The following is a 12,740-nucleotide window of genomic DNA, read 5'->3' on the forward strand; positions in this document are numbered from 1 at the left end:
GTTTAGGAGTCTTATCAACTGATTCTCGAGGAGCACCAACTGGTGGTGGTATCTGAGCAGTTAAACTTGGTTAAAATGCGCCATTAACCAGTATAATGTACTACATTGACGCAGCAGAGTGAATAAGCCTTGCGGTTAGTAACATTTGAATCAAATTGGAAAATTGATTTGATTATTTGAACGAAAAAAATAAATAAAATAAACGTGAGAAGAATCGATTGCGAGTGACATTAGTAAATTTTTTTTAAATTTGAAATATTTATTTCATATAGTGGCACATTTAAAACTTAAGTACTCAACAGCAGAAGCAGGTATAAGCAAACATGCAATGTCAACGAGTATACAAATGAACGTAATTGCACCGACCGGTCAGTTCAAATCTAGCATTGAACAAGTGAACAGTTAGTCGGCTAAGGGTAAAGCTACGCTTGCAAATTTTGCTCTGCATCAGTAATAATGGGCAAAGTAGTACTTTATACGGCCAAACTGAGCCCTCCGGGTCGTTCGGTTGAGCTGACCGCCAAGGCCCTCGGTTTGGAGTTGGAAATTCGCCCGATAAATTTGATCGCCGGTGATCATCTTAAGCCCGAATTTGTGAAGGTATGCTGAGGTTTGATTTCTGTTTGACCTTGATGTAAAATAAAGCACGTCCTCTCGTTTAGATGAATCCGCAACACACAATTCCGCTGATTATTGACGAGGATGGAACTGTCCTGTATGAGAGTCATGCGATTAACACCTATCTGGCTACGAAGTATGGCAAAGGAAGCAATCTGTTCCCAGATGATGTTGTGACTCGTGCCAAAATCAGCTCGGCACTTCATTTCGATTCGGGAGTGCTTTTCGCTAGGCTGCGCTTCTATCTGGTAAGTGATAACCTAGTGCTGATTTAAACCAATTTATTTGAACCATTATTCAATGCTCAAACAGGAACCCATTCTGTACTATGGATCCACCGAGACTCCACAGGATAGAATCGACTACTTGTACAAGGCGTACCAGCTCTTGAATGATACACTCACCAGCGATTACATCGTTGGGAACAACCTCACACTGGCAGATCTTAGCTGCGTGGCCAGCATAGCTTCTATGCATGCTATCTTTCCTATCGATGTGACAAAGTACCCGAAACTGGCCGCTTGGCTCGAGCGTCTTTCGAAGTTGCCTTACTATAAGGCCACCAACTATGAAGGAGCGCAGGAACTGGCTAAGCTGTATCACTTCAAGCTGGAAGAAAACCGTCAAAAAGCTTCACAATGAAAAGTTGAAAAAAAATCCTATCAGCATCCAACATTAACCGGTTGGGCACAAATATTTATTCTGCACCTGATAATAGTTATACGCTAATTATACGTGAAATACACAAAGAATTCTATCACAAGTGATTGCAACAAATACGGAAATGTGTCTAATACAAATAGTATGCACTTTAATACAGCATAGTATATTCTGTCGACATTACATCATAGTTTATCATCGTCGACACCGGCTTTGGGTGTATTAGTTCTACCACAAACAGTCATTTCAATTTCTGATTTGAAGCCGGCGAGTGAAAGAGAACGATGTTGATTAAGTGCAGAGAAACGGTTGAAGCATTGAAGAGGCGATTGAAGCTGATCCTTATCTGGACGTGAATTTAGTCTGCTTCGATCGTTTGAGATGATCATTGGCTCAGTTCTGCTGTGACTCGATGAGAGCCTTTTTGCTAATTTTGTTAGAAGATACTATGAACAGAATAAATATTTTTACATTGTACATTGTCGGTTGATTTCAAGTGTAACAGCATATTTCCGATCTTCTTTTTGAAATGAGTGGATATAAAATCTAATATATTTGTTTAAGTTGAACAAACACAAAAAATATTGTTTATGAGTTGAAATTTTAGTTTCAACACTATTTACTAAACAATATTTTCTGGAATCAAAGGTAGGTTTTTTAACATTAATATTTTACATACTTAATTTTGCCTAGGTTCCAATACTATACATGGAAATACAAGTAGTTTTTTTTTAACTTTTTCCCATAGACAGTTGTACTAGTTTTTTCTCTTATTTTGGATCAGTTTTTCTGTTATCATTTTTCTTGTGCTTTGAAGTTGTTTAAGGTTCAAACACGTGCCATGGATTTTTGGAATTTCAAAAGTAGTTTTTATGTTCAAAATAAAAGTTGTGTCCACGAAAATATACTCATTGTGTTCTGCTAAATGAAAAGACTGTAGTGAGAACGGTTTCATGAACATAAATTATATTTTGAGGATAAAAACTGCTTTCGAAATCCCAAAAATCACTGACACGTGTTTGAACCTTAAACAACTTCATAGCACAAATTAATTTTATTATTCTGTTTCAAAATTTTTGCGTATTTGGGTAATAATGTGTTTAGATTATCTATGTTTTTTCGTTTTTTTATTTCAAATTTCGATTATACAGGCTATTCAGCTTATTTTGCTGCTAATTTTGTAATGAACCGACCACGGAAAGTGGATGAAAAACGATCACACACGTTTAAGAATTCTAGTGTCGTGCGGAACAAAGTCTTTGTAATAAATGGCCGCTTCTGTAAAAATACATTTCTTAAACTTTATATACCTTTTTCTACACAACTTCTTAAGCGTTGCTTCAATGACTTTCTTTTACCTAATTTCCTACTCTTTCCCCTTCATGCCTTGTCCCGTTCTGTTTGGACACTATCAATACCTTTGTTTCATTCCGTCAATTGTAAAAAACTACCGTCATAAAAAAATTAATTATATGCCTGACCTCATCAAAAGGTTAAGACAAAACACGAATTTAATCCATGTATAATATTTCATCTTATCCAAAAGCATTTCATCTGTAACCAAACGCAGGCCCCTAACAGGATATTTTTGTGGTACGAATCGCAGCTCGCTCCCTACATGCTTTGTACAAAGTTGCTCACGAGTTCTATTCTCAGCCACCTCACCAGTTCAGCTACTCGACTTCCCACTTCGCACTTCTCACTTCTCAAAGCTAAGCTGAGCAACAATTACAATAATAGATGTATACAAGTGGCTGAGAAACAAAAGAACCCCGAGTAGAGTCGGACACTCGGCTAGTTTAATGTATAACAAAATAATTCCTTAAAATGCAGCCTGGAAGTCCGGAGTTGTCAATTCAATAGCCTGGTTTTTTGCTATAAGTAAAAATAACTGCTGTTTAAAGTCCAATTTTTACTTCAATTATAGTGTCAAATTTAATTGTCAAGTACGATTTCAAGTTTAAATTCAAGTCCAGTTTCATTACCGACCGCCCGAAGTGCAATTTCAAGTCCAAATGCATGTCCAAATTAATGTCCCATTTTATGTCCAATTTCAATTTATTTTATTTGCAATTTCATCTCCGATTTCAGATTCAATTTCAATATCAATTCATTGTACGACTCTAAGATCAATTTCAAATACAATTTAAAGTCCAACTGAGGTCCAATTTTAGTGTTCCATTTTGATACCTATTTCAAGTCTAATTTAATTCCAATTTCGCCTCCGAGTTCATGTCCCATTTTAAGACTAATTCAATTTCAATTCCACCTCCGATCTTAAACTGTCTAATTAATTGTCCCATTTTAAATCCAATTTCGGATCTATCTCAATTCAGTTTTAAATCTGATTTTAAATGCAACGTGAAGTCCAACTTAATGTCCCATTTCAAAACTTTTGTTTGTCTAATTTGTAAGCCTTACAAATTAAGTCTAGTTTAATTCCAATTTTAACTCCGATTTAAAGTATTTCAAGTCCAATTGGACTTCGTTTTAAAGTTCAAATTGATGTCCAACTTTAAGTTCAATAATATTCGAATTTGAAGTCCGATTTCATGTTTGATTTTCAGTCCAATTTTAACTCAACTTTCAATTCCAATTTCAAGCCGTGTATATCGTGTAAATCCAATTTTAAGTCAAATTCAATTCTAATTGAATTTTTGAATTTAAATTGAATAATTTTTTAATCTGATTTCAAGTTCAACATGAAGTACAATTTCACATCTAATTTTAACGCTACCGAGTGAACTCCACGAATATTTTATATTTTGGTGTTAATATTTTCCTCGATTAAAAGATAAATAGTAAAGTAGCCACCTTTGCATTGCGTTTGAATATATTTTTAGTACAAGTAGTTAAGCGGAATAGTTTGATAACGCTGTGAACATGAGCTAAAAAAGCAAGGGTTCAAATGACCCCTTCACGGTACGACTTAAAGTCCACCCAACAAACATTTTATTTGAACAGTAGATTATTCAACTGTTATACAGCTAATGTTTACGAATCAAGCGCTTAATAAGCAATTATACAGGAAAAATGTTCGTTGGGAAATTTTAAGTCTATTTGAACTTCAATTTAAAGTGGAGTTTGAAGTCGAATTTTAGGTCTAATTAAAAATTAAACGTCAATATAATGTCTAATCTAGGGTGCAATTTAAAGTTTAATTTTAACATTGGAACGAAAATTGAAGTCCGGGTTCCGGTCCGGTCCGGTTAAAAATCGGAACGAACAGAGCCAAACCGGACCGGAATAGAGTCAGAATAAAAAAGTTCGTTCCGATTTTTAACCGGGCCGGACCGGACCGAACCGGTACCCGGACTTTAATTTTCGTTCCCATGTCGAACACTAATTTTAAATACAATTTAAAGTCCCAGGCCCATACTGTGGCGCACTTTTCGTTTACTCTATAAAATTTAATGTGAAAAAGCCTTCATGGTGAAACTCGAAAGTTTGAAATTTTTAACCTGTTCGGCCAGTATTTTTGCGGTAAGCAAATTGATTACCTGATTTTTCCAGGCCAAAACATGCTTTTCAAAGTCCGGTGGCCCATCTTCTGTGTATGTCGTCTGGCCACGCAAGTGTACGAAATTAGTATCAAAATAAGCGGAAAAGTCTGTAGAACTGAAATCAGAAATAAAAAATATCGATCTTGGATATTTTTAGATGTTCATGTCTCCTTAATGATGTTTATTTTGTTACCTTTTTCCAATTCTTCACGTTCGACAATTTTTCAATTTAATACTGTATAAGGCGATCAAAATCTACAGTAATTTTTACAAAACAGCAAACAGAACAAAATTTAATAGAACAAACAGAGTTTTTCGTTTTCCTCTGTTCAATTCTTGTTCTACAATACTTTTTCACATTAATGCTTTATAAAGCGATCAAAATTCAAGGCAGTTTTCAAAAAACAAAACATAGTTAATAAAGAAAATGGAACAATTAGAGCTGAAAATAATGAAAATTGAGTGAATTAGAAATAAAACTAACCTAAAAATTAAAACTAAATTATATTAAAATTTAAGCTGGAAGCAACGACTGGAAATGTTCGTGCCAAGTAGAATAAAAAGTGGAATCAAATTGAGATATATCTAACTAATAAATAAACAATAAACCAAACGCAGTAATTTTACTCTGCAAAACTGAGGAACAATTAGTTCAAAATTAAGAGAGATTTTGGAATAAATTGCTTTAAAAATCCCAACAAAATTACAATAGTAAGCCAATTGTCAATTAAAAAATAATCATAGGTAACTCAGATAAAGAAATAAAGTAGTCAGTGAAGACAAAATAACTCGAGGTACCGAGGCAAACTTAGCAAAAATGAGAAATAAATTGGAACAAAGCATACAGCAAATTTAGGTACATAAAATTAAAATTATATTGAAAGTATGTATCACAAAAAAAGATTAAACTGCGAAAGTTTGGAGACCTACATTCTTTCCATGGTATTTAGCTCTGGGCACGGCAGTATCTGCGTTACTATCAGTAAACGGCAAGCAATTAATTTCCTATGCCTATTGACCTTGACGACATTCTCATATAGTTGCATATTGCCTACAACCTGCAACTTGATCCCCTGTGGTTTACTTAATGAAATATGAGATTAATATCAACAACTTCGGCGGTTAACTTTTCCACTAGGAGCTCACATGCCAAACCCACTTTACGTTCGATACAGTTGCTTTCGATATCATTACTTAGGTAGAGACACCTAAATAGCAAAATCTTGTTATGAAAGTGTCAAATAATAATACATTCAACCCCCGCTAATATGAAAAACACCTCGTTCAGATCAGGTGGATTCATTTTTAATCTGAATATTTGGTAACTCTATTCATTTTCACATACGCGGAAGGCGCGCACCCTATGAACTTGCTTTGATTTTACGAAAACAAACGTTTTGAAAACATTTCGAATATGCGCGAATTCTGAACGTCCGGATTGTAGAGAAGGATATTGGATATTGGACAATTTCAACTAAAATGGTCTATTTTGGATGCTAGAGAGAGGTAAGTTGTATATGAGCTATATTGCCAGAGCTTTTTGGCTTTTTTCCAATTAGTTCGGTTAAATTAAGGTGAAATTAGTCGTCATCGATTCTGCCAATTTCAAAAGCAGTTTTTTTGTTTGAATCAAACATTTTGTTTATGAAAATATATTCGCTGTGTTCAAATTGGCAAGAAGAATGCAGTATTTACATTTTTATAAACAGAATCCCGCTTTTGGCCCCAAAAACTGCTTCCGAAATTGGGCTCTCCGACGACTGCTAATTTCCCGTTAACCGTCAATTGCCGTCTACCGCCAACCGACGCTTGAACATTTTTTAATGTGAAGAAATTCATATTACAGATTAAAAATGTTCAGATTAAAGAAGGTCATTCCAGCGGAGGTACATGGTATACGAGTTACGCTCCTATACAAAACATATTTTCGTTACCATGTACGTTGATTGCTGTGTGGAGTCTTTATCGGTTATCATTATCCATCCATCATTATCATTAATAGGCCATCCTAGAAGAGAAAGATAATTTTTTTGTGAAATTTCTTGCGGTTTGTAGATTGAAATATTTGTTACTTTTATTCTTGAATGTTATTAGACTAGATATAATTATAATTAAAATTATTGTTCTATTGTTCATAAACGATCGGAAAAAACGACTCTTGGGTCCGCCTAATTCAACAATAACATATGTTCTTCGAAATATGTACCTAACAATTTTTGTCTAATATCATTTTTAGATACATTAGCAACCACCAAAATGTCGAAACCCATCCTTTACTACGACGATGTCAGCCCACCGGTTCGAAGTGTCCTGCTGGCTTTGGCTGCCCTGGACATCACCGATAAGATTGAGCTGAAATGGATCGATCTCTTTAGTGCTGCTCATCGTAAGCCAGAGTTTGTTAAGGTTAGTTTTGTAGGCCCAATCTAGACTTTAGTCGCAGTAAAATTCATACTTTCAGCTCAACCCTTTGCACAGGGTTCCAGTTTTGGAACACGACGATCTTCTGCTAACGGACAGTCATGCCATTTTGGTCTACTTGTGTGATGTTTACGGTCTGAACACGAAGTTCTCACTAAGCGATCCTAAGCAACGTGCCAGAGTCCTCAATCGGTTGTGCTTTAACAATTCTGTATTTTTCCAACGGGATGCAGAATTGATGGTAAGTCAATGTATTAAACTACATTTCCTTTTTCTAATTGCATTTATTTATAGAGAAAAGTTTTTCACGATAAACTAACCGATGTTTCCGGACATTTGAAACCGGTGATTGAAGCAATCGATTTCTTAGAAATTTATTTATCTAAAACCAGATTCATTGCATGTGATGAGGTAAATTTAGGTTCAAAATAGTATTAGAGGAGAACTGATGTGATTTATTTTTGACCAGTTGACAGTGGCAGATTTTGCCGCGGTAGCAACGCTAAGCACACTGGAGTCGGTGTGTCCTATTCAAGAATCACGCTGGCCAAAGGTGAAGGCGTGGTACAACGAACTGCGGAAGCTACCCTATTACCACGAGGCCAACCAAATAGGACTGGACAAAGTGAAGGCAAAGATATATTCCATTTTGAATGCTACATAAATATTCAAGAAGAAGCTAGTCCAGAGTGGATACGGTGAGCACAACGAAGTGCTGAGCTATAGGAAAGTTTGAATCGTTTGTTTATTTTAGAATGCATGAATGTATAATAAAATTTATTTAAAGTCGAAAAACATGTGTTTTAAATAATATAAATTAGAATAAAACGAAAAAAGTTCATCAAATTGAATAAAAACGAGAACTAAAAATAGTGTTCAAAATAACCGAAAAACTCGAAGAGATAGATGAGACACTCAGTAAAAACCATCTTGTTTTCTCTGTCTTTCCATCTTACGAGATGAGAAAATAATGATTATTCAGGAGAATTTGCTTTGCATTTGTTGAGTTCGAGCATTTTAGTGATTGATATTCTAAAGCGAAATCAATCAATCAATTTAATCAATTTGAACTTTAACGCTATTTTAAAATGTAAATATTGCAGAGAGTTCATCAATAAATATTCTCTATGTGATCAATAAAGAAATAAGTGTAGAGTTTATAAAATTGAATAATTATATAATTATATATTCCGTACCGTACATTAAACCTAGTGTCGTAGGTAGTGCGCTGTTTAGCAAATGAGACGTGCTAGACAGCGCACTACTTCCGACACTAGGTTTAATGTACGGTACGGAAGAAAAATCGTTTGCCGTTTTTTCTGAAGTGCAATTTAGTGCTGGATGCACAATACCTACTTATGACTAAAAAATACGAATTTGTGATTATACTAAAGTGAACTTGGTCTATGACTATTGGTATCAAGTGTCACCATTGAACAGAGTCACACACAACAAGCATCAAAAACAGAACTGATGGTTTAATGACGGTATGCGACAAAAGATAGTGAGTTATTTGGTCATTTCTTGTACTATGCTTCTTTATTTACTAAACTTGCTTCACATTATCTTAGTTTAGTTCCGTCTAGAAAGCGCGCCAGCGAGTAAGGACAGCATTACAGAGCAGAGCAGATATTGGAAATCAAAGCGACCTCGAAAATTATGGTAACTCTGTGATCAATGCTAGCGAACCTGGTGGTAGCGGACAGTATTTCACCACAGAAAGCCTGCAGTCTTAGAGTACCGCCAGAGTAAACGCGACTGCGACTGCGACGCGACATCGCTCTCATAGGCCCCGTACAGAGTAAACGCGACACGACTTCGCTCACATTCGTTTAAATACGCAGCCCTGCTTCCGGCGCAAAAGGGCGTATTTAAACGAATGTGAGCAAAGTCGCGTTTACTCTGGCGGTACCCATACGTTTAAACATGCAATAGGCGAATTTAAATCAAACTATAACACCATATGCGCTACCTGGTGGTAAATTTAGTAACTCAAAAAAAAGTATAAACATTGAAGATACCACATAGCCATTGGTGCAAATTAATTTTACGGGCTCGATAAATCCAAAAAATAAAACTATTCTTGCTGAAAATTACTGCAATACGAAAATGGCAGGTAATAAAACTCATCCACCATTAGTTTTCATGTTTTTAACATTGTTTGCTCTATGCGGAATAGATTAATTGAAGTTTTTGTTTTTTTGCAGGAACGAAAGAGCCGGAATTAAAAGCGCTGTTTATTGCGCTTGTCGAAATTGTGGGTAACATTTAAAGAAGCCTTTATGTGAGGGACTTCGAGTGCTCTCATCTGGATACATTATGTGCCTGGGATACACAAAGCAGCTAGAAACAATACAGAAAAAATTAGCTTACGGCGTTTTGCAAAGCTCACATACGTGCGAAATTTCGCACGAATTAATTCTTAAAATAGGATCTAACTATCGACAATGAGTTTTGAACTGCTCCTGTAAAGCAGAAACAGCCGGAAGTAAACACATTGTTGCTTGTATACTTCATCTCAGTCAGTTAGTAAACATATTTTCATGCACAGTAAATATTAAAACGAAGTCATCCTTTTTTATTTTAGCTTCGGATTTGCGGAGTACATAACATCTACCGACTCCCGGCAAGCATGATGAGTGAGTAGAACAGAAAAAACAAATTTTAGAGGTGCCAAACCGTTTACTCAACTTTGTTGTGGGCGAAGCCTCGGTATTTCGCTCTCTGTAATCACTTTCACTTGATGTGGACTTGCTCAATTGGAAAGCGCGCCTACCATATGTAGGTGAAAAGCGGGTATAAACATCTGTTTGTTCTTATGAATATATAAGGCGTCGTGCAGGGAACGAATCCTGCGTGGGACATTTGGTTGCTTTTAGCACTGGAAGCCACTTCCGGTAGATTGCGGTATTTGGCGAAAGAAATTTATGAAGCCTGCTATTTCCTGCAGGACAATCCACAAAAGAGCATATGCCGTCACTTCGTGGAATATGAGATGGTTTGCCATAATTGTGATTCGAAACCGGGATTGATGTATTAGATAAATAAATCCTTAGTCTGTCCAACTAAATCCAACACTTGGAACAGCAAGTATTGCGACGTTTCTGTATAGTTTTTGTACATAATATAGTTTAGTTATTTAGAATAATCTCTCCCATTTTGCATATTTACTATTTATTAAGTCAGTAACCAGAAGCCGACATACTCTTATTTTGCGTAAACTATTATCATTGAAATCTTCCAATCGAAGAATTATTATCCACTGAAGTCGAATCTTACGATGAGTAACCGGAAGAAGACGCTTTAAGAATTTTTGCTTACGGGTTCGACAACCAGCAATTGAACATCCTTCTTTATCAAGGGCGGTACTATCTATTGGTGGACACTGCGTTGGAATGATTGACGGTAATGCTTGGATTTTGTGATGTGATGTTACTGAAAATATAATGGAAACAACATACTTTTAAAAATATTTTCTAGCAGTATAATGCTATGGCTAGGTTACACTTCATTCTTTGCTTACCGTTTATACAATCTTTTACAATGAAATGTTCTGCACAAATTCTCTGCTTTGAAGTTCCTCCCAGTTTCAAAAGGTTATACCATACACTTTGCTACCTTTCCATGGGACGGGAAATAGTTATTTTGTTTACGGCACATCTTGGTAATGCATAGGAGTGCGGTATATTTTAGTCTTCCGGGATGCCGTATGTAAACAAACGTTCTGCAGTAAATGATACAGCAATAGACTGTGCCATATTCACCGACGATCGCGGCACCATAGATCACTTGAAACCAAATATTTTTTATTCCCGTTTACCCTAATTTATCACACTCAATGACATCCAATTTTCCAATAAAATAACAATTAATTTCAGTCAGCCAAAATTTACGAACGATTTGACAGATTTTTTCTGTTTGTATACTTTTTTGACACCAGAGACATCTTCTGGAAAATATTCTTTAAATTAGCCTATTCTTTTTCGCCGGAAGCAGGGCAGCGTATTTAAACTAGTGTGGGTCAAGTCGCGTAGTGTCGCAGTCGCTTTTACTCTGTAAGGGGCCTTAAATGAGTTTACCCGTAAATTGGCTGGACTAGGCTAAAACTTGGCTAAAACTACTCAAAATGCCCTTAAGGTGTACAAACTCAGATTTTGAGAAGTTTTTCAAACATTAAATTGGTAGTAGGGACTTAAAAGTGCGTCATTTGTCACAGAGAATAATTCAATTGTCGGTAGTAAGTAGCCACAGTTGGTTGAATTTTTCATTCAAAATTTGATTTTGTACACTTTAAGGGCATTTTGAGTAGTTTCAACCATGTTTTAGCTGAATCCGACTTATTTACAAGTAGAATAGTTCAAGAGTGTTGCAGCGAGTGACACTGACTTCCACATTCCTATTTAAAGCAAGTACGATGAAGCTTAGATTTCCGCCTCTGATTCATCCATTGATTCCAGCGTCACACTATCTATTCTTCAGAAACATCAACAACAGAGTCGATTGGAAATTGCATCTGGGATTACTATCAGAATGTGCGTGGGATTTGCATAAAAACGATTCATTCCTGGTTGTTTGTGACTGCAAAATCGACGTTATCGTATTGACTGAAATCGGACGACTGCATCAACTGGATTCAGCTCTCTGGACCTAGCTACAGCGTCCTACGTTGTGATAGTATAGCTGGCATCACACGGAGCGTCAGTAATCGACGCTATACTAGTTGACCATTGACAACAAAGTTGTTTTTTTTTTCGAAAAATCTACTCATGCAAATGCTGCATGTAACTACGTTTCCTTGCACCTTTGCTATCTAAACCATAGCGGATGTGATTGAGTGAGTTGAAATTAGTCGGATTTAAATCTTGGTGACATACTCTCTCATATCAAAGCTACTTGCCCTGCATTACCAATAGGGTAGAAAAAGACAGCATTCGTTAGGTAGAAGAGGGCACGAATAGTGGCCGTAGAATAGCAAAATAAGAAGTCAAGTACAAGCCGTTTATCAACACTTACGGCTCGTTTTAATGCAATTGACTAAATACATTATATTGTTACGTTCTATGCGCATATATTGCTTTCTTTAATACTGATTTACGTTAATGCTTCTATGCATCACGTTGCATACGTTTTATAAGCATTAAGATTGCTAATATACAAATGTTTGGCACCAGGGATGCAGAATTATTCCCAATATATGATTTTGGACTAATGTTTATGGTTACTTGGGTAGGAGCGGCTCACGACAGCGTTTGATCCGGAGTGTGCAACTAAAATAAGAAATGTGTTGTCTCGGCACTCACCTGGATGACAGCCCTATCGCGAGTAAAATAGTTAGAACCACTAAAGTTCGGCATCATGGCACTGAAGGAGATCTGTCACAAAGGCGAGAAAGTGTGGAGGATCTATGGCGTCATGTCCTAATTTTACCAGAGCGGTAGAGCGATCAACGAGCTGGGCACGGGCGTTGTAGTAACAGGTATTTAGAATGCAGAATCCAGCGAGGCATCAACTTTGATGCACTTCCCAAGTAATATTTTT

General features: G+C 36.2%; 1 protein-coding gene and 1 long non-coding RNA gene across 3 annotated transcripts; both read left to right on the top strand.

Moving 5' to 3' along the window:
- The first annotated feature begins 384 nt into the window (after nt 1–384).
- LOC128740592 (uncharacterized) lies at nt 385–7,925 on the top strand. Its single transcript, XM_053836152.1, has 7 exons — nt 385–600; nt 663–866; nt 931–1,258; nt 7,018–7,187; nt 7,243–7,443; nt 7,497–7,613; nt 7,672–7,925. The coding sequence occupies exons 1-7, from the start codon at nt 457–459 to the stop codon at nt 7,864–7,866; spliced, it is 1,359 nt and encodes a 452-aa protein (XP_053692127.1). The 5' UTR covers nt 385–456; the 3' UTR covers nt 7,867–7,925.
- A 1,295-nt stretch (nt 7,926–9,220) lies between these two features.
- LOC128743610 (uncharacterized) lies at nt 9,221–10,066 on the top strand. 2 transcript variants are annotated; one of them, XR_008412309.1, is made up of 3 exons: nt 9,221–9,318; nt 9,410–9,727; nt 9,790–10,066. It is a non-coding gene; the product is annotated as an uncharacterized LOC128743610 (long non-coding RNA). The 2 variants fall into 2 exon arrangements; XR_008412310.1 differs by having other exon boundaries at nt 9,410–9,723.
- The last annotated feature ends 2,674 nt before the right edge of the window (nt 10,067–12,740 follow it).

The sequence above is a fragment of the Sabethes cyaneus genome, chromosome 3, assembly GCF_943734655.1.
Source record: "Sabethes cyaneus chromosome 3, idSabCyanKW18_F2, whole genome shotgun sequence".
Classification (NCBI taxonomy): Eukaryota; Metazoa; Arthropoda; class Insecta; order Diptera; family Culicidae; genus Sabethes; species Sabethes cyaneus.